At 58.7% G+C, this 27,805-nt stretch overlaps 2 protein-coding genes across 5 annotated transcripts in view; one reads left to right on the top strand and one right to left on the bottom strand.

The window, feature by feature from the left end:
- Positions 1 to 1,782, top strand: part of RAI1 (retinoic acid induced 1) — an 81,325-nt gene extending 79,543 nt beyond the window's left edge. Inside the window, exon 5 of the mRNA XM_041770822.1 lies at positions 216 to 1,782. Coding sequence (XP_041626756.1) covers positions 216 to 230 — 15 coding nt within the window. The 3' untranslated portion in view covers positions 231 to 1,782. The remainder of the gene's footprint in view (positions 1 to 215) is intronic.
- Positions 1,783 to 2,385: 603 nt separating this feature from the next.
- Positions 2,386 to 26,449, bottom strand: SREBF1 (sterol regulatory element binding transcription factor 1). Of its 4 annotated transcripts, XM_041770826.1 has the most exons (20): positions 24,975 to 26,449; positions 11,857 to 11,955; positions 9,983 to 10,414; positions 9,401 to 9,588; positions 9,178 to 9,315; positions 8,876 to 9,097; positions 8,116 to 8,230; positions 7,670 to 7,890; positions 7,236 to 7,437; positions 6,950 to 7,128; positions 6,433 to 6,694; positions 6,183 to 6,349; positions 5,806 to 5,974; positions 5,229 to 5,337; positions 4,847 to 4,956; positions 4,591 to 4,723; positions 4,270 to 4,435; positions 3,615 to 3,815; positions 3,400 to 3,508; positions 2,386 to 3,114 (listed from the first exon to the last, which is right to left on the bottom strand). In XM_041770826.1, the coding sequence occupies exons 1-20, from the start codon at positions 25,063 to 25,065 to the stop codon at positions 2,885 to 2,887; spliced, it is 3,543 nt and encodes a 1,180-aa protein (XP_041626760.1). In that variant the 5' UTR covers positions 25,066 to 26,449; the 3' UTR covers positions 2,386 to 2,884. The 4 variants fall into 4 exon arrangements, with proteins under 4 accessions (XP_041626760.1, XP_041626758.1, XP_041626759.1 ...); XM_041770824.1 differs by lacking the exon at positions 11,857 to 11,955 and having other exon boundaries at positions 24,975 to 26,447; XM_041770825.1 differs by lacking the exon at positions 24,975 to 26,449 and having other exon boundaries at positions 11,857 to 11,988.
- Positions 26,450 to 27,805: the final 1,356 nt, after the last annotated feature.

Below are 27,805 nucleotides of genomic sequence, written 5' to 3'. Positions count from 1 at the left end.
GCACGGGACGATGGGCACGAAGGCGACGGAGGCAGGGTGGGGTAGAGAAACGTTGGGCCTGACCAGAGGCCTGGGGCCTCCCAGGGAGACTCGCGCCCGGGGCCGGGCCTCGTGCGGGGGCGGAGCCACGCCGGGGGCGGGGCTGGGAGGAATTAGCCCCGAGCACGTGTCCGCAGCCCAGGATAACCCGCGCTCGGGCGTCTCTTCTCCCGCAGAGGCTGCCGTTGTAATCGACCCCAACGGCCGGAGAAGCCGCCGAAGCCCGCCTGCCCGCCCGCCCGCCGCCGCCGAGGAGAGGAGCCGCCTGCGCAGCCCCCGGGCCTTTGAGCTGCTCCCAGAGCGGGTCCAGAGCCGATCCTTGATCCGGATTCCGGATCTTGGATCTGGCCGCCTAGGGCTGAAACTTGCGGTCCCGGGTTGGGAAGAAAACACGTTCCGGAGCCCCCTGCTCCCGGAACAGGACGACACAGAGCGTTCCCGCCCACACCCTGGGCCAGGCTTGGAGAGGGGGAGCCCGCGGAGCGGCCAGACTCCTTGGGGCACCCAGGCTCCGGCGGGGATTGGAGACGCCTTTAGCCTGGGGACACGCTTCTCCCCTGGCGGTTCCAAGACGACGTGGCACACATTCCACGTGGGTGCTGCCGCCGCCGCAGCCGGCGTGGCCTGCAGCTGGGCGCCCTGGGGGTGGGGGTGGGGGTCCGAAGGGCCCCGGAAGTGGCGGAGGGCGGCTCCAGGCTCCGAGGCGAGGGGTGGGGGTGGGGAAGGAGCCCCAGCCTTTCTGGAGAGGACTGGGCCGGCCGCGTAGGGTAGGAGGCCGGGGGTTTGGGAAGGAACCTTTCCAATCGCGTGCCAGCGCCCTTTCCCACCCGCCCAGCCTCGGCCACCACTTCGCGCGGGTTGGGCAGAGCCGGGGAAGTCCCGGACCCATGCTCAGGGGGTGCGGGCTCCCCGGGGGTGGGCGGGGCTGGGGCACCCCCTTGGCTTGTGTCGTCCCCTTTCCAGTCCTCCGCCCCCCCCCCGGAGCGCCCCCCCCAACACGAAGGAAAGGAGTGGCGAGCAGAGCGCGCGCCTCCGGTGGACGCGTGACCATCCCTCTGCAGGACCACCCGTCTCCGGGGACCGCAGCGCCCACTCGGCACGGGAGCAGAGACAGCGCTAGATTCGTGTACAAACCTGTGTACCCCTCTATATATATGTTACATAGAATGTATATATGTTGGGAACATGCTCGCTTCTCCCGTGTGTCGCCGCCGCCACGCGTTGTGCGTCCCTCAGCACGGGGCCCTTGCCGGGAAGGGGGCCGCGGCGATGCCCGCCTTCCCCCTGCAGCCACCGCGGGCCCAAGCCAGCCCCCGCCAGTCCGTCCGCCTGTCCGTCGTGTCCTCAGCTCTGTCCACGCTTCGATAGGCCTGACGCAGCCCCCAGACCGGGGGCCGCCCTAGCAACTTCCTGTACATATGACTGTAAAATGGTAAACGTGTGTATTATATCTGGCCTCGTTATATAGTGTATATATATGTATACATATACATATATATAATATATATGAAGACTGTAAATGTTAAGACGACTAGTGTTCTTATTAGTATATTGCTTCACACTGAAGATTGTGTGTATCGAGCTGTTTCTAAAAGATGTTTATTTTCCTTAAGAGTAAAAAACAGTCATTGCATTCAGAAAAAAAAAAGTCAATAAAGATACAACGATTGTTTTGGAAGTTTGCAGCCCATGGATTCTAACCAGATTCCCCTGGGAGAAGGGGCCAAGCCTTAGGTGGGGGGGTGGGGGCTGGGGGGCTGGAGAGGAAGGTTCATCGGGGCACACGTGGGCAGTCATGGATTCTGGTTGTCACTGCAGGTACAGGAGACAAGCCCCTGCTGTGTGGACACCGATCTGCCACACTCCCTGTGGCCTCAGGGTCTCAGGTAGTGATGGGGGTGGGGAAGACTTCCCCAGGAACCCAGGAGGAGTGGGGTGGAGGAGGCGAGGGGAATGACCCAGACACGGGGATACCAGACTGTAGCTCCTATCACAATAGATCCCTAAGGCCACCATGTCATCCCCGCCTGCCAGCCTGGGCACTGATGGGAGTACAAGCAGGGAGGTGGGAAGGGGCAGCTGAGACCACAATAGCCCTTAAGGATTAAGGGTTGATACAGCCCAACCCTGTGGCCCAGAAATGGGTGGAATCCCGGTCACCTGGAGGTCCTAAACGGACAGGACTCCCACATGGAAGGGGAAGTTTCTGGCCGTTAGGACTGATGGCAGTGGAAACCTCTGTCTTGGTGCTGTGGGAGCCAAGAGGGGGAGGCCCAAAGGACCCTCTGGTCCCCTAGTCTATCAGCTAAAACACACACCCTCCTCCCCCAAGAAACAAAACCCAGATTATAAATAATTTCATTTTTTATTCTCTGTACAAAACTTCTCAACCTATGAAAATAAAGTTTGCAAAAGGCAACGTAACACTTGAGCCTCAGAGATCAGGAGGCTGGTGCACCCTGATCTACACTATGTACAAGTCTCTCCAGAAGGGAGAGAGGCGCCTTGGAGTAGGCCCCCCTCAGCTCAGTGAAATGGACCCCTCCCTGACGTGGGAGAGGGAAAAGCCACTTGGTGCCTGCAGGGCAAGGAGCCCCTGCAATCCCCCGATCGGCCACCAGAGGTCAGCACCACGCTGGCCGCCGCAAGTCGGGTTGGGGTGCAGTGGGGGGGTGGGGTCGCGCCCCCTCCCGCCAACCAGGTCAAGAGGCAGCAAAAGCCCCTATGTGCCTCCCATCCCCCCCCCCCCGAGACAGTGCGGTACGTAGCTGCACCGTGGACACGGGGTCTCCAGCGCTGCCTCTGGCCGTCGAGGCTCCGGCCCGGCGGGGCCGCGGACGGGGATCTAGCTGGAGGTGACGGTGGTGCCGCCGCCCAGGCGCATGAGCATTTGCTGGCAGTCGTGCAGCAGGCGGCGATCGCCGAGCTTCTCGAGGGTGCGCGCCGCCTCGGCCAGCATGCCCACGCGCTGCCCGGGCGCCGACAGAAAGCCGGGAGGCAAGTAGCAGGAGGCCAGCAGCAGGGCCTCGGCGTGCTCCCGCCGCGTGGGCCGTGGCTCCAGCTCGGCCACTGCGCCTGCGCACACCGCAGGATGTCAGGGGCGGGGCCAGGGGGCCTGGCTCCGCCCACCTCCGGGGCACAGGCGGGGCCTGTCGCGTCCACGGGACTCGCGCATAGTCGCCCATCCCACGGGTGACGGTGGACCCCGTGGACTTTCTCGGGTAGGATATCGCCATCAGGCAACCACCACCAAGTCCCTGGGTCTCTGCCGCAGACACAGTAGCGCTGGGCATCCATCACACTTTGTTCGGGCTTTCCCCGCCCCCAGCCCCAGAGCAGCGCCACCCTGGCCCCGCGCACCTTTGCCGCAGGGGCCTGCCCTCCTCCGCAGGCTGCGGTCCAGGAGCTGGTGCGTCCGCGTGGGGCTGGCCCCTGCCATCAGCCGGGCCGTGGCCTCGTGCAGAAACACCTGGGCAGGAGGGGGCCAGGAGAGTTGGGGTTCGCGCCGGGCCTCCCCTCCCTCCCCTGCTGCCTCACATCCCCACTGGGAGCCAAGGGGCCCCATGGGCACTCACCCTCCGCATGGCGGGCCGGAAGCTCTGTGCCAGACGCCTCAGGCCGCTCAGGTCCCGCTGGAAGCCACGCAGTTCGAGGGCAGAAGCCTGGGCCCCGGTGCCAGGGCCCTGCGAGGCCTGGGTGGGTGCGGGCGGCTGCTGCCGCCGCCACAGGCTAGTTCGTGCCACCAGGAGCAAGTCACACAGGAGCAGCTGCATGGCCTGGGGTGGGGGGCAGGGCAGGGGTCACGGGGGTGGGCTCCGGCTGTGGGAGGGGACGGGTGGGGGCCCGCGGTGCCAGGGGCCGGCTCCGGGCTGCACTGCCGAGGCACTGCACCCGCGTCACTCACGTGCAATGCAACAGCAATGCACCGCGGGGCCGCCCGCCTCTCCAGGCCCCCACGCCTGCCGCCTGCTCAGAAGCGGCCTCAGAAGAGGCCTCTGTCAGACCCCTCACCCCACCCATCCTCCTGTGGGGGGAGACTGGGACCGAGGGGGGCAGCCGCTCTTCCACTGGGACCCAAGCCTTAGCCAGAGAGACAAGGCTGGCCAGGGCCCCAACCCCTACTGTCAGGCTGACCCCAGCATCTTCTGCAGCCCAAGGGAGAACATCCAGGGGATGGCAAGGCGGGGACCCCCACCCCAGACCTGCCAGGCCCCCAGCACCACCCCTCACCTTGTCAATGGAGCTCCCAGCTGGTGTGGTCGCCAGGCTGTCCTGCAGGTACCCACTGGCCTTCTCACAGATGGCCAGGCTGGCTGGGCCAGACTCTGCCTTCCCGCGGCCCAGCAGGGCCCGGGCAGCCTTGAAGGAGTGCAGAGCCGCCCGGGGCAGGGGTCTCCTGTTGGGGCCAGGGCAGAGGACTGATGGTCAGACATGGCCCAGGCCCTCACTACACTCCCCACTGCCCTGGTTCTGGCTTCATGGGGAAGAAAGGGTGGTGACCCTGACTGCACAGAAGGCTGGAGAGTCCAGGAGAATCTGGCCTGTACTCACTCAGACTCCTGCAGGGCACGGGGCAAGTGCTCCACCAGCGGGTATAGCCGCTCGGCCGCCTCCTCATCACGCCGCAGCCAGTGGATCACCATGGTGGTCAGTGAGGCCCACCACTTGGCCATGGGGTCTGTGCCTGCAGGGAGCAAGGGGTGTAGGTGGGGAGGCTCCCAGGAACTCAGCCACGCTGCACCAGGCTGAATTGGTGTAGAGCTGGGGCCGAGCCGGGGGTCCCCGGAGCAGGGGTCTGGGGGCTCACCAGTGGTGGTGGCCATGCTGGAGCTGATGGAGAAGCTGCAAGCAGGAGCCCCGGCAGCATCAGAACAGCTGTTCAGCAGCTGTAGGTACCCAAGGGCGTCAGAGAACTCCCTGTGTCAGAAGAGAGGCCTGGCTGTCAGGACAGGTGGCGGGGTCCTGGGAAAGCCTCAGCCCTCCTCACCCCCCACCAGAGCACAGCCTGACCTCCCAGCTCTGTGTCTCTTCTTGGCAAGCTGGTGGGAAAGCAGACCCCGGAGGGAAGTGAGATGCGCCTGAGGCCACACAGCATGTGGACAATAGCCCAGCTCCCGCCCGGTACATAGCCACTCTCACTCTCTCCCATGGAGGGCGCTTGCCTGGTAGGGGAGCACAGGGACACTCACCTGTCCCCGTCAGCTGATCCAGGGCTGGGACTGGGCTGAGCCACACAATTCAGTGCCCTCTCCAAGAGATGTTCACGGAACAGCTGGGTCACCTGGGCCAAGGGGTCCACTGTGGGAAGGAGTGGGTGAGTGGGCTGGCAGGAAGGGCCCTACCCCTCCTCTCCACATTTACCTCTCCACACCAAGGGCTCTTTCCTGGGCACGTGGGTGGGACAGATAAATCCTCCCGGCCTGCCCTTGGATAGGATAACCAACCCTGGACAGTATAATCTACTTAATAAAACGCCTTTAGCAGCTTTCTTTCCATCTGATCTCCTTACTGTACAATGGTCTTGCCTGGGATCACCTCTCCATCAACCACCTGCCCCCAAATTCCTGTCTCCCTCTTTGCTTCTGAAGAGCCCCAACTGAGACAGACCCAGCCTTCCTGCTCCTGAAGCCTCCACAGTAACAACAGATGGGAGGGGGACATCAGAGACGCAGGGATAAGGGACGGGACAGGAACGAGGATGAGGAAGGCGAAAGGGGCACAAAGGAGGTAGGGGGTCAGGGGATGGGCATGGGGATGGGAGAGCACCTGGGTTGCCGGCCAAGCTGTACAGGCTCTCCCTTGGGGCACTGCACACGGCCCAGTCCCCATCCACGAAGAAACGGTGGCCCACAGGGTGGCATAGCCACTGCATGGCAAGAGGTACCGAGCCGCTCTGTGCCAGGCAGGCCTGGCGGGCACTACTCAGGAAGAAGCGCTGTGAGGGAAGGGAGCTGGGCTGTCACAAGGGACCCAGACAGGGACTCCAAACCCAGACCAGACCGAGGGCTGAGAGCCCAGCTGGGCCTGGAGACCATCTGGAACCCACTGCCTCCTCTTGGGCAGCCCCTTGCCCAGGGAGCCACTGGAAAGAGCTGCAAAGACAAGTCCCCAGCCCTGCCCCCACCAGCCCACCACCCACTCACTGTCAGAAAATGCAAGGCCCTCGGGAGACTGGTCTTGACCCTCAGTGCAGCGGCCACATAGATCTCAGCCAGCGTGGCCACGGACACGGCATCCCCTGCGCATTCTGCCAGGTTGAGGGCACTCAGTGCCAGATTGGCGGCAGTGAGGTGCCCGCCTGTGTACTTCCCTGAAAGATGGGCAGGCCATAAGGCAGGGGCATGGTGTCAGGGCAGCGGGAGCCCCTCCAGCCCAGCCCCCCACCCTTCATACCCATGGTATGCAGCTGGTGCAGCTTGTGGTAGACGAGTGCCGCGTCCCGGGCGCTGGTGCGGGTGTCCGCCTGCAGGGCACAGTCCTTGTGCAGGCCCCCTGCCCGGCCTGCCAGCCATCGGCCCACCCAGAGACGCTGCAGCAGGTGGCGGATGAGGTTCCAGAGTAGGCTACAGGCCAGGTCCAGGTGGGAGGTGGGGAGCGGCCGGCCCAGGGCCCGCAGGGCCAGCCACAGCTGCTGTGCAGCTTGAGGAAAGTCTCCCTGGGATGGGGTTTTCCAGGTGAGCAATGGAGGGTCAGAGCATCTGAGCACACCATACCCCTCCTGCTCTGAAGATCCTCCCACATTGGGCTCCCCACCATGACCCTGGTGTCCCCCAGTCAGCAGGAGTCTGCAGGGTAGACAAGAGCAGGGAGTATGGGGCAGGGAAGAGGAGTGCCACCCTGCCCAAGTGCCACCCCAGGTCCAGGTCCCACCCAATCCCCCAACCCCCAGTCCCTGGATACAGCCCCTTACCCGGGCCAGATCCAGGTCAGCCTGTTTGCGATGCCTCCAGAAGTGCACAGCAGGGCCAGAGTGGGGCCGCGTGACCGGCTCTCCATAGATGAAGAGAAGCGCCAAGGAGGTGAGCACCAGCAGCCCATTGGTTAGCCAGATCAGCGGGGGCAGCAGCCACGGGGTCCAGACAGGGCCATCTAGGGGCAGACGGAAGGGCTGGGGACCCGGCTCCATAGGCTTTGGATAGATACCCGAGTACCCCTTCCCCCCACCCCAGGGATAACCTGGACTAGGCCTATCCTACCTCTGCCCTCGGTGCCTAGCACATTGCGGCCAGGACCATGGTAGGTGCTGCCGGCATCCGAGGGGCTGGGGGGACCCCAGCTGCCCAGCAAGGAGGCCAGGGGGTTGCAGGAGAGGCAGAGGAAGACAAGGATGCACAGGGCCAGGCGGGAGCGGTCCAGCATACCCCGGCTGTGGGGGGACAGCAGCTGCTCCGGCTTCACCTGGAAGGGGTGGGCAGGTTCGCCAGGGCAGGGCACAAGGTGCCCAGAGAGGATGCAACAGGAGGGAGGGATGGGCACCCTACCCAGCCTCACTGTGGGAGCCCCCCACATGGCTACAGACCGGTTTTTCTGTCACATGGGAGGTGGGATACATTAGGAGCTGCTTCCTACGCCCGTCCTGGGGCTCAGAGATTGAGGGGAAGACAGACGGGGGGACACAGCAGGGCCCAACCTGGCTATCCTCAAAGACTGGGCTGTCAGGCTCCGAGTCACTGCCACTGCCGGCACTGCCACCACTCTTGCCTCCCAGGGACAAGGGGCTGCTCTGAGACGGCGAGCCAGCATCCGAGGGTGGCGGGCTAAGTGTGTCCACCACCTCAGCCTTCCCGCTCTCCATGGGCACGTCTGTATTTGCTCCTCCACCACAGACTGATACCAGGTCCTTCAGTGACTCTGCAGGCCCAAAAGGAACAGGGCCAGGGGTGAAGGCTAGATACCCCACCCCGAAACAGCTTAGGGCCCTGGAGAGGGGGAACTGGGAGTCAGTCTAGCTCTTGAGGGCCAAGCTGGGGCCCACACTGGGGCCCGGGGCCCTTAAAGGGTCAGAGCTGAAGGGGCAGGCATGAGAGTTGGGGTGAGGCAGTGCAGAGCCAGGGGCAGGGTGACGCCAGGACTCACTGCATTTGTGGGCAGCAGTGCGGAGACTTAGGTTCTCCTGCTTGAGCTTCTGGTTGCTCTGTTGTAGGAAGCGGATGTAATCGATGGCCTTGCGCAATACAGCAGACTTATTCAGCTGCAGGGGGTGGGAGGGAGAGAGAACAGGGGGCCAGTCAGGCCTGGCAAGTGGGCACCGCTGAGGCAAGGGGGGGTGGGGCTGCCTCACAATACTGCTACCTCAGGACCCTTGCACTTGCTGTTCCCTCTACATGGAATATTCTTCCCCTAGTAGAACCTATCTCCCTGGATAGGCATAAGAATTAATATATCAAAGGCATCCAACAGCATCTGGCTAACTCCCTCACCTCCTCCAGGTCTTTGCTTATGTAACATCACCTTTCTGAGGTGCTTCAGATGTGCAGCTCTCACCGCCCCTCTTCCTGCTTTGTTTTCCTCCACAGCACTTATCCCCATCTGGCAGCTCTAACGCTTACTTATTTATCCTGTTGATCATCACACACCACCGCCCCCGTCACATCCCCCACTAGAACATCAGTCTCCAGACAGCAGGATTTTTGTCTGTCTGTTCACTGCTGTATCCCCAGGATCCAGATTAGCCCCCGGGGAAACAGGGCACCCTCCATAAGGTTCAGCCGAATCAATGGCACTGGCCAGGCCCAAAGAGTTGCTTAAGCCCATGGCCCAGGCTCAGTCCTGGTTCTTCCGGTCCCCTCCTTCCCTGGGGTCAGCCCAGAGTGTCTCTGAACACCTCGGCCCGCACCTTTGCTTCAGTGCCCACCACTAGGTCCTTGAGCTCCACGATTTTGTCGTTGATGGAGGAACGGTAGCGCTTCTCAATGGCGTTGTGGGCTGTGCGCTTCTCACCACGGTTCTGAGCCGAGCCCAGGGCCTTGCCACCAGCTGCTAGCCGGTTGATGGGCAGCTTCTCAGTGTCCACTACCAGCGGTACCGTCGCCAAGATAGTTCCTCCGCTCACCAGGGTCTGAAGGGCCAGGCACAGGTTAACAGCTGGGCATGCTCATGCGCAGAGCCCTGACTTCCTGCCCTCCCCGTGTTACCCACCTGCAAGGGCCCCGTTTGTACAGCCGTGCCAGGGGCCAGGGAGCTGATACCCGCTGCCTTCACAGTGGTTGCCATGTCTGTTTTCATGGTTGTCAGAAGCAAAGAGTCAGCCTTGATGAAGTGGGGCTGCAGCAGGACCTGGGAGTGGGAGAGGTCTTAGCCAAGAGCTGTGAGTCTGCACCAGGGGCTGCCACCTCCCCGACACCTGGCCAGACCTCCTCACCGGGACCTGCTGGATCTGCGAGGTCACAGTGGTTGTTCCGGGGGCTGCTGTGGGGTTGGCTGTGGCTGTCAACAGCGGCTGGGGGGCCGCATTCTGGACCTGGGTGTGCAAGGAGACGGGCGGGACCCCTGGCAGGGAAGCCAGTGGCAGGCCAGGCAGCGGCTGCGGGGTGCTCCCTGGAGGGGTCCCTGCAGAGATAAAGGCTGGGGCTGCGGACACAGGCTGCCCTAACCCCTTTCAACCCACCCCTCAGGACCCTATCACCCTATGACCTGTGATGAGTCATCACCCCTCACGCTTCAGTTTCCTGTGGGGACAACCCCTGCCTAGAGCTCTGATGCAAATGTGCCAGCATTCCAGCCACGCACTTGTCTCTGGAAGGGCAGCACTGATGTGGACACCCTGGCAGAGTGGGAGGCAGTGCTTCACCCAACAATAGCAAGAACACAAGCACCGCTAGTAACGGGGGCGTCTGAGGCAGTAGAACAAAGGCCCGATCTCTAAAACCTGCAAATTCCTCTATGGAGGCCACAGTGGACCCTCCTCTCTGTACTCCTGTTGTCCCCCCACACACACCCTTACCTGTGGAGAAGCCTCCAGTGGGGCCGGGATAGCCCAATGCAGAGGCAGAGCTGAACTGTGGTGGGGCTGGAGCCGGGAAGCTCTGGGGCAGGAGGGACCCTGGCAAGGGCTGCGGGGTTGGGGGCTGCAGGATAGTCAGCGGCAGTGGCTCCTCCTTGATGCCAGGCCCAGGGGAGAAAGCAGGCCCAGGTGGGTACATCTTCAGTGAGGTGGGGGCAGGCTGGGGAGGGGACGAGGGTGGAGGTGTCGCCTTGGGTCCCCCCAGGAATCCATCCAGTGGAGAGCTCATTGTGGCAGGAGATGGGGACAAGCTGCCTGGGGAGCTGGCATCAGGACTGGCAGGGTCTGTGCTCCCTGCCCCACCCCCGGCATAGGGTGGGTCGAACAGGCCTGGGAAGTCGCTGTCTTGGTTGTTGATGAGCTGAAGCATGTCTGGAGAAAGAAGAAGAGGCTGAGTGAGTGACAGTGGGGCAGGGGGCTGGCCCCAGTACACGGCATCACACACTGCATGCCTCTTGTCCACACAGCTGGATATGTGGGGCAATGCTGCAGAAATAGAAAGCCACCCACATGAGCCTGTGCTCCCAGACACGCAGCCCTTTCTTGGGCACCTGTGACATCTGGAGCAGTGCCTGGTGCTTCGCATGTATCAAACAGCCCGTACAACAGCCCGACGAGGTCAGCCCCCCATGAGGCCCATTACCTTGCCCCACACCTATGCTAAGGCAGAATTGGGGTCTGGGCGCTAGACGGCTGACTTGAGAGCTGCCAACACCAACCCATTCCTCCGTGGAACAGACCGAGGCTTGGGGCTGACCCAGCTGCCGGCCACGTGTGTGCCAACCAGTGTGTCCCTGCATGTTCTGGGCATGAGCCCAGACCACGTCTGTGGCCAAGCAGCCTCGGGACCAAGCCATTCAAGGCTTCAGTTTCCCCCCTATAAAACAGAATGCTGGCCGTCCCGACTCCTTCCTCCTCGTACAGACTGGGACACACGCCCAGCGACTGCTTCAGCCTCTCCCCTAGCTGGCGGGTGACGACTAGCTGCCTGGCTGTTGGCCTGAGGCCCTCTAACCCACTAGGGACAGCCACCCACTGGGTTAAAGTGCTCCACAAGATCCCCAGTTGGCCTGGGCCAACTGCCTCCTCTCACTGAGCCTCAGTTTCCTTATCTGTACAACAAAACAAGATGAAGCCCTTCATGACAGGGCTGCTGCGAGGCGTGGCAGAGCAGGAAGCTGGCCTGCAGCGGGCCTCACGGTTGCCTGCCTCCTGCCTACTGACAGGTGGCCACACAGGGCAGTTTCTGCAGGAGGGGACCTTCCTCCAGCCTCCCAGAGCCCGTGATGGGGGTGCCAGGCTCGGTCCCCCTGGGCCCTCCAGGGCAAACACCTTGTGGGCCCTTCCAGTCCAAGCCCAGCCTAAAGGCTTATAGCACTTTCATTGGCAGGGCCCTGATCCCTCGCCCCCACCCTCATGAGCCCCTCTGACAGGATGGGGAAACTGAGGCCCTGAAAGCAAAGCTGACTCAATCCAGGACTGGGGTCCCAGATTTGGTTCCGGGGGACAGGGGACAAGTGGCCTCCTCCCTGCTTCTGCCCCCGCTGCCTCAGGGCGGGGCGAAGTCGTTGGAAAGCCGCTCTCTCACTCCAGACGCCGGGGTGGGGGTAACTACTGAGGGTGGGGGCGGCCCGCCAACTCCAGTGGGCGCCGGGAGCTGGCAGCCGCCCCCGCCCCCTCGGGAACCAGCTCTTTCCGCGGGGAGTCCACCGCCGCTGCACACACGCCCCCCTCTGAGGAAACCGGGGATGGTGACCCCGCCGCGGAGGTGGAGGCTCTGTGATAAAGGGGTGGGGAGTCCTCCAAAAAAATACCTTCGAATGTGCAATCCATGGCTCCGTGGCCCGCGCCCGCCACCCCTTCGGGGCGCCCCGGCGGCTGGCCTGCCGGTCTCTGCGCGGCGCCGACTTCACCTGTCAGGGCTCCGCCGCGCTATAAAGCCCGCGGAGCGCCCCGCCCCCTGCAGGCCCCGCCCCCGCAGGCCCCGCCCCTCGGGGCCGCGGGCCGGGCATGGGGTGAGCGCGCGCGGCCAATCAGCGGCCGCGCCGCTGCCTTACTAGGGCCCCGCCCCTGCCCCCGCCCCACCCCCGACGGCGGCTCGAGCTCGGGTTTCACCCCGCGGCGCTGAATGGGGCCGGGGTTACTCGCGGGCGAAGGCCCTTAACCCGCTCGGCGCCGACAGCCGCCGGGGTTACTGGCGGTCACAGCCCCCGCCACGCCCCCAGCTCCAACCACCTCCGTTAGCACTTCAGAGGAGGGCTGCGGAGTGGACGCGGGGCCGGGAGGCCCCGGCAGGATGCCCCAACACTCTTTACAGACCGCTGGCGCTCTGAGCAGGTCTCCACCGCTAGGCCTCAGTTTACTTCTCTAGACAATGAGATCATCACATCTCTCTGGCCTCGAATGGGAGAAGTGAAAAAGAACATGGGTGCAGCGCTCGACCACGAAGCGCTGAATTACCGCCAAGGGCTGCTGGTGGTGGGTGTGGGGACCTCCTCTTCCTGGGGCACCCCCCACCACATGGATGCTTAAGAACAGGTCACTGCCAGGAAACTGAGGCCCAGAGTGAGGGATCCCCTCCTCCCAAAGTACACATTCCCACAATCCTTGCACCTGATTCCTGTCTCTCTGTGCAGATATCCTTTTGCCAAGAGACCTGGGTCTGGGATGGGGGGAGGGGGTCTGCAAAGTCAGCTCTGGCCCCTGAGGTCTCACAGCCTGCTCCCAGCAGTCCCTGAGGGCCAAACCTGGCTCACTTATTGCCTGTAGGGTCCTGGGAGGTCAGGAGACAGCCTAATCCCTGGGATGCAGGGTAAGGAAAGCAGGGGTGCAGCCCTAGGGTGACAGGCTCTGGGGGTCTTTTGAGGAGGTACTTAGGAGTGCCTCCCCTAGGCAGTACCTCTGAGTAAGGTCAAAGTTCGACACATACAGATGAACAAAGTATGGCCAGCTGCCCAGGTTGTCACCTTGAGCTCTTGTAGCCAAACAGACCACTAGCAAGTCCTGCTCCAGCCTCTGGCTCCCAGGCTCCTGTGGCCTCGGAGGGAGGATGAAGCCTGGGCAGGCAGGTATGCCAACCGAGCAGCATGGGCCAAGAGGGACTCCAGCCCCAATTTCTCTCCCTCTCCACCAGCCTAAACAAGGAAACTGCCTCATCTCCCTCACACACATCCAATTCCCAATCTTTCTAGAACTTTCCATGCCTTTGTAGGGGGTGCCAAGGATAAAGAACTTCTCCTCCAGCACCTCCACCTCCCTCTCTCCTCAGCTTGTGGGTGCTCACACTTTCCCTCAACTCCCCCCCCCTAAAAAAAACCAAAGCACTGCTGTTGAAAAGGCTCTGACCTCACCAGAGTAACCGAAAACAGGGCCTGAATTCCAGGCACGAGTTTCAAAAGCAGACCCTCACAGCTCTGTTTTTTCTTACCATGGTCCCCACTTGTGCAGCCCATACTGTGGCAGGACCTGAAAGTGGACCAGGGCCAGAGGCAGCCCTGAGGGTATAAGCTTGGGCCACCCCCTTCCTGTCTCATCCTTCACTTCCCTTCACCACATTTTCTTGCCTGTTTTCCATTCCTCACATCTTTATGCCTTGCCCCCATTTCATCCTGAGGTAGGAGGGAGAATGGTTGGTCTATGTCCCCCTGAGGGTAGCCCAAGTCAGGGAAGGCTTCTGAGATGCAGCGAGAAAGAGGGCCTGGGTGCCATGAGGCACCTGGTGGCATATAAGGGGCCAGCCTTTCCCTGAACTTGGCCTGAGCAGCCCCCCATCTCTCTCCTCTGGAGCTTAATCTGCCAGCAGAAGCTGGGTGCCAGATCTAAGACTGGGGTTGGAAATGTGAGAGCAAACCCCACAGCCCCCTTCCCCCATCCATCCAGGGGGCAGACCTGCCGCCTGTGCCTCACTTGCCATGTCATCTCAGGCAAATCACTCCCTTTCTATGAGCCTCCACCCCATGTCTCCAGAGGTGACACCGGTGAGGTTCTAGAAGGACAAGTGTGTCTACTGCAGCATTATGACAGCCAAATTATGCAAGCAGCCTAGGTTGTCCATCAACAATGAACGGATGAAGAAGATACAGTGTAGATACACACACACTCACACACACACGCACACACACACAAACTCTCACTCTGGAGTATTATTCAACCATAAAAAAGAATGAAGTCTTGACATTTGCAACACCATGGATATATCTATAGGGCTACAAAGTGTAATGCTAAGTGAAATAAGTCAGAGAAAGACAAATACCTTATGATTTCATGCATATGTGGAATTTAAAAAAAATAAAGGAAAAAGAGACAAGCCAAAAAACAGACTTTTAACTCTAGAGAACAAACTGGTGGTGAGCAGAGGGGAAGTGGGTGGGGATGGGTGAGGTAGGTGATGGGGATCAAGAGTACCCTTAGCATGGTGAGTGCCGGGTAATGTATAGAGTTGCTGAAACACTATACTGTACCCCTAAAACTCATAACACTGCATGTTAACTTTAAGAAATGAAAGAAAAATAAAATAATAAAAGCAAATGTAGGGATGCCTGGGTGGCTCAGCAGTTAAGCGCCTGCCTTCAGCTCAGGGGATGATCCTGGAGACCTGGGATCAAGTCCCACATCGGGCTCCCTGCATGGAGCCTGCTTCTCCCTCTGCCTCTCCCTCTCTGTGTCCCTCATGAATAAATAAATAAAATCTTAAAAAAAAAAAAAAAGAACAAATATATCAGGGCACCTGGGTGGCTCAGTGGGTTAAGTATCCAACTCTTGATTTTGGCTTTGGTCATGACCTTAGGGCCGTCAGATCAAGCCCAGCACTGGGCTTCATGCTGGATGTGGAGCCTGCTTAAGATTCTCTCTCTCGGGGATCCCTGGGTGGCGCAGCGGTTTGGCGCCTGCCTTTGGCCCAGGGCGCGATCCTGGAGACCCGGGATCGAATCCCACATCAGGCTCCCGGTGCATGGAGCCTGCTTCTCCCTCTGCCTGTGTCTCTGCCTCTCTCTCTCTCTCTGTGACTATCATAAATAAATAAAAATTAAAAAAAAAAAAAAAAAAAAAGATTCTCTCTCTCTCTGCCCTCTGCTCCTGCCCCTGTCCCCAGCTCATGCTCTCACTCTCACTCTCTCCCTCCTCTGCCCCCCAAGAAGAGCAAGTGTATGAAGCACCCAGCATTCAGCAAGATCTCAATAAAGATTAGTCCCTTGGGATGCCTGGGTGGCTCAGTGGTTGAGCGTCTGCCTTTGGCTCAGGTCCTGATCCTGGGATGGAGTGCCGCATTGGGCTCCCCGCAAAGAGCCTGCTTCTCCCTCTGCCTGTGTCTCTGCCTCTCTCTCTGCGTGTGTCTCTCACAAACAAATAAATAAAATATTTTTAAAAGGGGGGAAAGGGGGGGGGGAATTAGTCCCTGTACAGCAAATGGAATGGTCCAGAAATGTTAAGGCAGGTAGTGAGTGGCCCAACACTTGCAATGTTCAAGTCGGAACTCCATAGACAATGGAGCTTATTTTATGGAGAGAAAATCAGGCTGGGACTGGAGTGAGGCAGGAGAGGTACCCACGCCAGCCCTGGAAGCCAAGACAGGGCCCCCAAGGCTCCACGGCTCCCATCTCATGGATGATTCTCCAGTGAGCTGAGCCCTGGCCTTCCAGCAGAGAGAGACTCAGTGTGGCTCCTGCGTGCACTCCCCAGAGAACAGGGAAGAAGAGGCATAGACTCTGAGCCTCAGTGGGCCCACCTCACACCCCTCCCATCACTCACCTTCCGCACCTCCTCCCCAAGCCTGGATTCCTCCTTTATGCTCTCCTTTCCAGTCCTGCCCTGATTCTATCAGGGCCCAACAGGAAACCTGACCCCCTTCCTTCCTTGGCTCTACCTTCAAACCACCTTTGGAAGGCAGATATGGGACAGGCTTTTATTCTCTGGCCTGTTTATTCTGTGAGGCCAGGATGCAAATCTTGGGAGGACCCAGCACCACAAACTGGCAGGATCCCAGCTCTGATCATTACAGGAGCCTCCCTCCCTCCCATCCAGCCTGTATGGGCCTTGAACCTCAGACAGGCTCTGTTTGCATGCCTCTCAGGATAGGGAGCTCACCACCTCCCTCTCATGGCCTGGTCCATGATGCCTAGATTTGTCTCTCCTGACAATATCCACTGTCTTTTCTTTTTCTTCTTCTTTTTTTCTTTTTTTAAGATTTATTTATTTGAAAGACACAGAGAGAAAGCTGATGGGGAGGGGGAGAGGGAGAGAGAGTCCTAAGCAGACTCTGTGCTGAGCACAGAGCTGGACCCAGGGCTCCATCTCATGACCCTGAGATCATGACCTGCACTGAAATCAAGAGATGGACACTCAACTGACTGGGCCACCCAGGTGCCCCACTACTGCCTTTTCTTAAGTGTCTACTGTGTATTAGGCCTGTGCCAGGCACTGGGGCTACAGGGACACTCACGGAGACCTTCCCTCATGAAGCTTACATTCCGGTGACCAACAGTCAGCAAATACCTGGAAGAATGTGGGTGCAGATGCTGATGGGCACCACAGAAAAACTGAGGCAGTATGAAGAGAGGGTGAGGGGCCACTACTGATGAGATCAGCAGCCAGACTCCCTGAAGAGGCAACATCTGAGTAGACGCCTGAATGAAACAAGGGAGGGGGCCAGGAGGAAGGAAGGCTTCAGGCAGAAGGGACAGCAAGTGCAAAGGCCCTGAGGTGGGAGCAAGCTTGGCATGAGGCTGATGAGACAGCAAGGAGCCCAGGGTGGCTGGAGCAGAAGGAACAAAGGTGGAGACAGAAGTCAGGGAGGCAGCCAAGGAGCTGGGATTCCAACAGGAGTTTGTCTGTCTCCTGAGCCAAGGACACCAATACTCCAGGAAATGGACAGGAAAGTGGTGTGCAAACTGCCCAGCGCAATGCAAATCACAAAGGGTGGCACAAGTGTGAAGAACAGGGAACAGTATAAAAGCAGCACCAGCGCAGGAGAGGGCATGGGCAAGGCTTATGGGACCCCTGGAGCGTTGCCTCTGCCCGCTTTGGGATGGGCTCAGGGCAGGGGTGGGCGTTCACCCAGCATCCTGGGAAGCCAGGGCTACGCCCTGCCTGCCACTCATCCCTGCTGCTCCTACCCATGCCTCCTCGATCCTCCTGAGGACTCAGGTCAGCAGGTTTGCATGTCCTCAGCTAGTCATGTATGCAACAGAGACAGACTGCCTTTGTGCACTCAGGGCCTCCTTGGGGGGAGGCAAGTGCCTCTTCCTGGAATGGGATGGGCCCATGGCTGGAGCCCCAGGTGTACCTGGGCATGAGCCCTCTAGATGAACAAGGAAACAGGCTCAGAGAGAGGCCGCGTGTCCAAGGGCCCACCACTGCCAAATAGAGAATCTAGGACTCAAACCCGGGTCAACCGACCCGAGCCCACACTCATCAGCTCCAGCCTGCCCAGGACAGGAGACAGCCCCAGCCCCAGCCTGGCTCTGCCCCAGCCTGCTGGCAGTGTGCATCTCAGGCCACAAGGTGTGTGTGTGGAGGCTCAGCTCTAACACTGCCCCTTGCCGGGCCTTCGTGACCACCGTTAGCGGCCAGGCCTTGGCTGGGAACCCCTCAAGGCAGGGCTGGGGCTCGACCAGCTCATGACACTAGCAGCACTCAGCACAAGGCAGAGCACAGAGGGGACCAGAGTCAGGGGTCCACATAGCCACACACATCCCCACCCCCCGCTGGTCTCCAGCCACGGGCCCTCGCTGTGACTCACGATCACTGTGATCATGCAATTCAGTGCCACTATGCATTCGCCCAGGCTGCTCCCTCTGCCAGAAATGTCCTTCCCATTATCCTTTGTCTACCTAGCAAATTCCTGCTCCTCTTTCAAAACTTGCTCTGATGTTGCTTTCTCAGAGTCTCCCCTCATCTGTGTCACCCCACACACTAGCTCCCCTTCACCAAGACCAAATGACCCTGCACATGACCTGTAAGATGGCCGACCATTGAGCAAGATGCTGGTCAGCACCAATTCGGACATCTTGTCACAGGTGTGGGCTCGGGTCACATACTTATCATTCGGGCAGCTGAAAACCAACCCATGGGACTGAACAGTGGCAATCTGGGAGTTGTGTCCTATTGCTGAGCAACTGTTCCCGGTCTAAATAGTAGTGCTGCACATTTCTTTATATAAATTATATCTATTTCCCCTTTTTGAGTTTTTCCCCTGCAGCCCATTTTAAACCTGAAGTGGGCTTAGTATGGGCTACTCCCTGGCAAAGAGAGACACCCTTTACAACCTCCCCTGCAATGTGTCCCATTTCCTCATTGCATCACCAGCACTGGGTTTTATAATTTTTACTTACTTTTGGTTGCTTTGTTTAGCCCTGAGAACTGTGTGACTGGAACCTCAAAGGTGCTTTAATTTGTATTTCCAAGGCTGCCTTGAGATGTTTTGTGCAACAAACTATCACATGACCAGAGGCTCACAAACACCTGCTGTGCCCCCACCCTCCTCTGCCAGCTAGAAACAAAGCTTCTTCAGCAGATTCTTCTGCCTGGGAAGCAATCCTTGCTGGGTCTGGCCTTCCTGCTGCTTCTACAGGTCTCTAACTCCTTCATACCCCTAAGTTACCACCTGGCTTGAGCCACAGGTTGGGCAGCTAGGGAACTACGGTGAGTCAGGTGTTTCAAGATCTCTGATCCAGGATGCCTGGTGGCTCAGTGGTTGAGCATCTGCCTTGGGCTCAGGTCATATTCCCAGGGCCTTGGGATCAAGTCCAGTGTGGGGCTCCCTGCTCAGTGGGGAGTCTGCTTCTCCCTCTCCCTCTCCCCACTGCTTGTGCTCTCTCTCTAATAAATAAATAAAGTATAAAAAAACAACAATAACAACAAAAACCTCTTTCTCATTTGTACTGCTGGGTGAGGAGATGACAAGGTATCTCGAAGTCTCCTTCCAGGGATGCCTGGGTGGCTCAGCGGTTAAGCATCTGCCTTCAGCCCAGGGTATGGGCTGGAGGGTATGATCCTGGAGTCCCAGGATTGAGTCCCACATCAGGCTCCCTGCATGGAGCCTGCTTCTCTCTCTGCCTATGTCTCTCATGAATGAATAAATAAAATCTTTAAAAAAAAGAAGAAGAAGAAGTGTCCTTCCAGCTCTACTCTCTTTATCTTTAACGGTAGCTAAGGACAGGGTGCTTGCTCCCCTAGAGGTCAGGCAGGGGGAGAGGGGAGAGGTGCCCAACTAGCCCTGACCAGCCCCACCTTCTCTCCCAAGCAGAGACCCAGAATCAAATGGTGGCCACTCAGGACTTGAAACCATAGCCCATAGAAACTTCCAACATAGGCTCCTTGGATAGTCTGCTAACATTTGTTAAGCTGAACATATTAGGTGCCAGGTACTAGTTAAGTGATCTAAATTGGTTGAGGGCTACTATTGGCCATGTGCTGCTTAAGCCCTTGACCTAAATGAGCTCATCTGATGCCCAAAACTCCAAGAAGATGATTCTACTATTATTCCTAGTACCAGAGAGGTTAAGCCACTTGTTCATGGTCACGCAACAGGGGTTGAATCTGAAGACCCTGGGCTCCAACGGGAACCCCAGAGCCCTAGGAGGGGGCGACCTTGCTGGGAGATAACTGGAGGGTCATTTAGGAGGAAAGGGTGAGCTTGAGCAGTGTTTCAGGTCAGGATGGGCCTTTCTAGGCCATCCCAGTCAGGTCTGGGGTTCAAAGGTCACATCCACAGGGCCTGTGGCTGGCAAGAGACAAAGCCAGAGATACTTCCTCTGGCCAGCACTGCCATTCCCACCTAAGCTGCACCTGTTGGCAGGGCAAAGTCCAGATGCCAGGCCTGTGTCTAATGGTGACCCTACCTGGGCTGACCAGGTCACTCAGGATGTTTGTGTCCAGAGAGGTGACCATCGGACAGGAGGTAACTCCCAGACATCTCAACCCACTCCCAGCATGCTTCTCTCCATCCCCCAAAGAGACAGGTCCGGCAAACCCTGCAGGTCTGGAATGCAATGCTGAGACACGGGAACATTATCTTGGGGGCACTGGGGAGCCATGGTCATTTGGGAACTGAGGAGTTCTATGCCCAGAGCTGGGAGCTGAGCAGTGAGCACAAACCGTGTTTCCTTTTTCTCTTCTTTTTTTTTAGAGAGTGTGTGGCAGTGTGCATGCATGCGGGGGGGGGGGGGGGGGGGCGGCGCACGGGCAAAGGGAGAGAGAATCTTAAGCAGGTTCCATACCCAGCATGGAGCCCATGTCAGGGCTCGATCTCACAATCCTGAGATCATGGCCTGAGCTGAAACCAAGAGTCAGAATCTTAACCGACTGAGCCATCAGGTGCCCCTTGAGCCGTGTTCTCTAAGAAGAGCCCAAGCTTTTCCCACTGAGGAAAGGACTGGGCGTGAGATGCCATGGGGAGAGGCAGGGGCTGGCTGAATGGCCCCCAGTGGGTTCTCTCCACCAGGACTGGCCTGGACCCAGAAAAGTGCCAGATGCGCATGGGCCCTGGGAGCAGGCCCTCCTGTGGTTTATCTAGGCGCCTGGGAGGGACCACAGGGCTGCGAGAGCCCCAGAAAGCACTGCCTGGGCCGAGCTGCAGTGGGGAGGAGTGAGACCCGGCAAGGCTACCCTGGCTACACAAACAGTGAAGGTGGGGGCATGCAGGCAGAGGACAGATGGACCGTCCTACCAAACGCTTCAGATAAACCACAGTCCCCAGGGTGACTCCTCAGCCAGGCCAGCATCCCCCCGCAACCCCATAGGTGGGGAGGGCCCAGTCAGAACCCCATCTCCGTTCGCCTCTTCTGCACTTAAAGCAGGTGCGACATCTGATATATTAATCAGCGAAGAGGGATGCCTGCCTCGGGCTTAACAATAATCCCAAACATGGCACAGGGCTGCGCTCAGGTCCCCTCCACCCACAGCCATAGGGACCCCAAAGCACAGGGCATACCAGAGGTCATGGGGCTGGAGCCAGGTCAGTGCCTTCACCCACAGAGCTAAGGGCTGTGCTGGCAGCTCCACCCCAATACCCGTTCACATGACAGAGGGTTTGGCAAAGGCAGGCAGCAGGGTTGGGTGGGGCTCAAGGCCCTTAGCCTGCTCCCTGGTGACAGTCTCAGTCTCATGACTCAAAGGCCACTCTGGACTGGGAGGGGGAAGTGGCCGCTTGGCCTCTGACCTCTGTGACCTACTCCCAGGCCCCACGTGGAGCTGCCTCCTGGGTTCTCTGTTTTGTTTTTTGTTTTTTGTTTTTTGTTTTTAAGATTTTAAAATTTACTTGAGAGAGAGAGAGAGAGAGCGCGTGTGCGCGCGTGCGCGCGCGCACACACACACACACACACAAGCGCACTCGAGTGAGGGGAGGGGCAGAGGGAGAGAAGCCAACTCTGCTGAGCACAGAGCCCAATGCGAGCACAGAGCCCAATGCATCTCACAACTCTGAGATCACGACCCTAGGCCAAAATCAAGAGACACTCAGCCGAATGGGCCACCCAGATACCGGGGTTCCCTGTTCTATCGCTTTCTACCCCTACCCCACTCTTAGGAGCTGAGCAGATAAGAGCATGGGCTCTGTAGTCCACCGCCTAAGTATGAATCTTGGCCCTGCCATGTTCTGGCTGTGTGACCTCAGGCAAGTCACTTGACCTCTCTGTGTGCCTCAAGGAACTCATCTGTAAGATGAAGATCTTAAGTCTACCCACTTAGGGTTGTCAGGAGGGCTCACTAGTCAGCTAGAAGCCTAGGATACAGTTGTGATCCTCTGTTGTGATCCTCTACCTCAGCTGCCAGGGGGAGCTTCCAACATATAACCCAAGCATAGCACTGCCCTGCCCCCATGCCCTCAAAACTCCCTACTGCCTCTGGACCCAGTCCATCTACCCCTCCAGTAGTTTGAGGCCTGCCTGGCCCACCTCACAACCGTCTTTCCTCTTAGGGGACCTGGAGACCTTCGGGCTCTGCCCGTCCCACCCCCAACTCACTTCTCTCTAGACCTTGAATCAGCCTCACTCCAAAGGCAGGGTAAAAGTCTCAAAATTAGGCCTGTCCTCTGAGCATCAAATTCCCCTCCCAGAGCTTCCACCTATGAAACTAATAGAGGATCCACCCAAGCAAAGACTGGCATGGGGTGTCTACTGCAGTGCAGTTTATAAGAACAAAACAACATGGATGTCCATCTGTGAGCAAACCAGGGAACTTGACTGTTGTCTGGCTGTTGACATGGGACAAAGCAGGTTACAATCTGTTGTGAGCCAATGGACCCTATTCTAAATTATAAAAGTATAGATTAGCGGTTGCCTGGGACTGGGTGTGGACCAGAGAGTGGTTGTGAACAGGCAAGAGGGATCTTACTGTGGTGATGAAAATGCTCTAGAACTAACTGGTGATGGTCACACAACTTAGTCAATGTAAAAACTTACTGTACACTTAAACTGGATCAATCTTATAGCAGGTAAATGATACCTCGAAGGTGTTGTTTTTAAAAAGTAGATCATGAGTGTATAGTCATTATACACACACACACACACACACACACACACGCACACCAGGAAACAATCCAATCCCCCACATAATTAACAGAGCTTATCTCTGCATGACCGGTTTAAGGAAGATTTTATTTTCTCTTTTTGCTCACTTGAACTTTCTAATTTTTTACAATGCAAAGAGATTTGTTGTGTAATTGGAAGGAAAAAAGAAAGTTTGGATAAAAACCAAGAAACATCCTGCCATGGTAGGCAAACTTCATGGCCACCCCAGCAAGAGGCTGCAGTTGTCTGCCGTCTCTCCCAGATTAGAGCTGGTGCCTAGGGGCACCTGGGTGGCTCAGTGGTTGAGCGTCTGCCTTCAGTTCAGGTCATGATCCCAGGGTCCTGGAATGGAGTTCCGCATCAGGCTCCCTGCAAGGAGCCTGCCTCTGCCTCTCCCTCTGCCTATGTCTCTGCTTCTCACTCTGTGTCTCTCATGAATGAATTAAAAAAAAAATTATTTAGAGCCGGTGCTTAATTGCCCCCAACCCCAAACAGATGCAGGGGCCTGGTCCTTGGGCCTCAGGACATAATGCTTCTGCAAATGAGTCCATGAAAAAAGTCTATGCCAGACCTGTGGCCCTGATACACCTGCCCTGATTCTACTGCCCCAACTCCCCTAGGAAGGGAAGCATTCATATCCCGAGTGGGAAACAGGCTCAGAGATTCAGAGAGCTTGGGCAGGATGGCAAAGTAAGTGAGTAGTGTCCAGATTCAAGTCCCGACCCCAAAGCCCAGGAACTCACCACCTGGTCATGTGCCTTTCAGGCTGTACCCACTGGGTCCAGGGCTTTTGGAAGTGTTGGTTGAGTCAGGCTTGGATTTCTCCAGGGCCTGGGTTTGGGGTTCATCACTCCAGGGCAGGGCCAAGAGGAAGGCTGCTTTGGGAAAGCCCCACAATTTAAGTCTCTCCTCCCAGACCCTCCCCTAGCCTGGTCCTCGGGGAAGGCAAGCTGATAAGGCCCCAGGCTGGCAGCCAGCTGGGCTCATATGCACCACCTCGGGAGGGCAGGAGTGAGTGAGTTAGAAGTGTCTGTTAACCCCAGGTGGCCACAAGCTCCATGGACACTACTGTCCAGGTAGTTGGAGGTCTGTGTCCTGTGCTCTTGGCTTCAAGTTCCCCATCGACCAAGTGACACTTGGCCAGTGATGCCGAAACTGCAGAGCAACCATGGAGGGCCATTTGCTGGGGGCTGTGGTTTGTCCTCTCTACACAATGGGGCAACAGCCTCCCAACTGGGACCTGCCGCACCGTTCTCAAACCCTTTCTCTGTCTAGCAAACAAGATACTTTTGAAGGGGTGAGTACACTGGCTCTGCTCAACAGCTCCACCACAGCTCTGCCCTCTGGCGCAGAGGATCCTCTTTTTTGCCAACTGTCCCAACCTCCCCTCCTGTGCCTTCCTCTTAACTCCTCAAACTCGGGGCCTTGGCCTGTGCTGAGCCCCCGGCGGGCTGGGAAAACATCCTTCCCAGTGGGTCCCGACGCTGACCTTCAAGTCTCAGCTCAAACGTCTGCTCAAAGAGGTCTCCCCCAGGGATCCCTGGGTGGCTCAGGGGTTTAATGCCTGCCTTCAGCCCAGGGCATGATCCTGGAGTCCTGGGATCGAGTTCCGCATCGGGCTCCCTCCATGGAGCCTGCTTCTCCCTCTGCCTGTGTGTGTCTGCCTCTCTCTGTCTCTCTCTCTCTCTGTGTGTCTCTCATGAATAAATAAATAAAATCTTAAAAAAAAAAAAAAAAAGAGGTCTCCCCCACCCCTGCACCACCACCGGGCAACTAAATATCAGTTTGCGGGTTTTCTTGAGAATTTCCGTGCTTCCAGGAAAAGGAGGAGCCCAGGTCGATCTGTGAACCCCCATGTCTAGTACACGGCCTGGTATTCAGTAGATGCTCACTAAACGTTTGCGCCACCGAGGCCCATCCGGGACTGGGAGCGCTGCCGGGGGCGAAAGGGAGCGGGAGGAGGGGCCAGGGGAAGCGCTGCGCATGCGCGTGAGCTCCGCGCGGAGCTGAACTCTCGGCCGGAGGGAATGACCGTGAGTAACCCCGCGCTGACGTCAGGGCCGGGGCGGGGGCGGGGGCGGGGCCTCGGAACCGCCCAGGTCTCCGGGGCTCGCGGCAGCCGCCCCTGGACCGAGGACTCCCTGGCCGCGCCGCGCGGGGCCCCGGACGCCCAGAGGCGCACGTGCCCGGCCCGGAGCCTCCAAGAGACCCGGCGAGGCGCGGCCCAAGAGGCCGGGGGGGAGGCGCAAGCGGGGGTCGGCGCGCTCTGCACAACGGGGCCCACGGCGCGCAGCCCAGAGGCGCGGGGAAGGCCCGCGCACACAGCACAGAGCCGGGACCGGTGCCCGACCCCGCGCCCCGGGAGACAAAGCCCCACGCCGCCGGCGCGCCACGCTTCCGCGGAGCCCAGCCGGCCCTTGACGTACCTTCGATGTCGGTCAGCAGCGCCGCGTCCAGCTCGCACGGCTCGGCCAGCGCCTGCTCCAGGGCCGCGTCGCTGAAGGGCGGCTCGTCCATGGCGCAGTCGCCTCCTCCGGGCCGCCCGCCGGGCCCGCCGCCGCCGCGTACGGACTTTCGCAGGGAGCGCCGCGTCCGCCGGCCCCGGCCCGCTGCCGCCGCTGCGCGCGTCCGCGTCCCCGCCCGGCCCCGGTGGCGGCCCGGCGCCCGCGAAAAGTTCCTCGGAAACTGGGTTCCCCCGCTGTGGCTCTGCAGGGAGGGCGGGGCGGGGGCGGGGCCTCTCGGCAGGGCCCCGCCCCCGGGGTAGACGAGCCCCACCCCACCTGGAGAGAGCTGGGACCCGGCTCCGGGGTCGGGCTCGCAGACCTACCCCCAACCGGCCCCTCCGCCAGTGCGCCCTCCAGTCATTCCTTTTATCCGACCCCTGGCACAGCCGCGTCTGGCCCACTGCAGCGGGGGCTCGCGGGCAGGCCTTGAGCCTTCTCTGGGCCTCAGTTTCTCCCAACACCAAGCAAGGGAGCTGGGTGAAGCTCCGGGACAGGGCCTGTCCAGGAGCTGGAAGGGGCTGGGGCCTGGACAAACCTCACTTCCTAGATTTGGCTCTTTAGAACAAGACAGATCTGTTGGAGTGATAGCTCTGATGACCTGCTGTGGGCTGTCGGGCCAACTCTTGTCCTCAATTGCATCAGCTCTACCTGGAGCTTGGTGATGCTTCTCCATAGGCTGCTTGGGAGATTAGTGATTGCGGGGGGGGAGGGGGGAGCGGCGCTGGGCCTGTGAGATCAGCCAGCCGCCCCCACCCGCCCCGCCCCAGTTTCCTAAAATCAGATTGGGCTCTAGATAAGGGGGTAGCCCAAAGGGAGCCTGGAAGAGGCGAATCTCCCTTCCTGATTTAATCTCGTTTCCTTCCAGATCCAGCTGTGGTAACAAGGGGGGGTTTGGGAGCCAGTGGACCCAGTCCAGTCCCCGGAAGTAGGCTGGCCTCAGTACCCAAGAAGACAGGAAGATCTAGAGAGTTCTAATTGCACACAGCTACTCAGGGACAGCCACAGGCTTGGGCCCCAGGGCTGACTTCCAACTCAGCGCTTATCCCTGGGATCAGCCTAGATGGGGGACACAAGGAAAAGGTGGGCTGTGCTTTACAACTGAGCCAGGCTGCCGTGGATCACGACAGGCTGGGTGTGGGTCAGAGGAGGCAGCTTGGCTGGGAGACTGGCTGGAGACTGAACAAACCCTGGGCCCTATGGACTGAGGACAGAGCTAGGTGGCACGGGTTGGGGGGGGGGGGGTGTTCCACTGAGGTGGCTAGAGATCAACTAGAACATGTGAGTAGGGATCCCTGGGTGGCGCAGCGGTTTGGCGCCTGCCTTTGGCCCAGGGCGCATTCCTGGAGACCAGGGATTGAATCCCACGTCAGGCTCCCAGTGCATGGAGCCTGCTTCTCCCTCTGCCTGTGTCTCTGCCTCTCTCTCTCTCTCTCTCTCTGTATGACTATCATAAATAAATAAATTAATTAAAAAAAAAAAAAAAAAGAACATGTGAGTATCTGAAACTGGAAAGGGAGTGAGTTCCTTGTCCCTGGAACTATGCAAGCAGAGAAAGATACTCCTGGTGCAGGACAGACAAGGAGATCCATCACACGTGGGACCCCCAGTCTCTCCTAGCCCCTGGCATCAGTAAGTCATGCCATCCTAAATACTGTCTTGCCCAGACTCCAGATATAGCCTGTCTGGCCACTCCTTCTGAGGGAGTAAAATTAGTGGTGCACTTTAGAAGGGGGGTGCCCTGGCTGGAAGAGGACTTGAGGCCCAAGTCCCAAGGGATCAGCCCATATATGCAGCTCTCCTTGTTCCCCTTCTAGAAGGGCTGCTGTGGAAAATTACTCAGAGCAGGGGCGGCCAGGAGCTGTGGGGGTCTCCAAACCACATCTCCCCCACCACCCAAGTGGCCCTGCTCTGGGATCCACCCAGGGATCCAGAAGAACTTCTCTGGGGGAGCACAGAGGGATCTGGCTTCTTTCATCATGTCTCCCACCCCAGACCCTACCTACCACCCAAGCAGGAGCCAAGCACCCAGGAGGCCTTGAGAATCTGGTGACTTCCCTAAAAATCCTAACATCCCTTCCCAGAGAGAGGATTGGGGAGAGGAGCGGGTGCTGAGGAAAGCCTCTAAAGACCACTTTTTCCAAAGTCAGAAAGTTGGTCTGGTTTTTCACCTGCTTGCTTTGTGACCTGGAACCCATTCACTTCACTTTTCTGAGTTCAACTACCAGATTGTAAAAGGAGAATAACCCTTCCTGCAGTCACTCTGCAGAGGCAGGTAAGGTGTGTTGGAGTCATCATCACAACAGACCTGCCTCACTATTCTTTCAGTGAGTTCACCATATATGTAAAGAGCATGATTCAACAAATATGCATGCCATAAACTGCAGGAGTGAGGGGAAAGAGAGTAAGGCAAGGTCAACAGACTTGCAGCCCACACTAGAAATGCCAATTGAAACTGAAGCCTGGGCAGCCCAGGTGGCTCAGAGGTCGCGCCGGCTTTAGCCCAGGGTGTGATCCTGGAGACCCAGGATCTGGGATCGAGTCCCATGTCTGGCTCCCTGCATGGGGCCGGCTTCTCCCTTTGCCTGTGTCTCTGCCTCTCTCTCTGTCTCTCATGAATAAATACAATCTTAAAAAACAAACAAAGAAACCTGAAGCCTGGCGGAAGCCCCATGGTGGGGCATAGTTGGGGTGAGGTGAGGTGTGTTTTAAATCTTTGCAATCAAAGAGACACAACTTTGTTTTTTTCACAGCCG

This window comes from Vulpes lagopus, chromosome 10 (genome assembly GCF_018345385.1).
Source record: "Vulpes lagopus strain Blue_001 chromosome 10, ASM1834538v1, whole genome shotgun sequence".
In the NCBI taxonomy this organism is placed as follows: domain Eukaryota; kingdom Metazoa; phylum Chordata; class Mammalia; order Carnivora; family Canidae; genus Vulpes; species Vulpes lagopus.
This window is presented reverse-complemented; position numbering and strand designations above follow the sequence as displayed.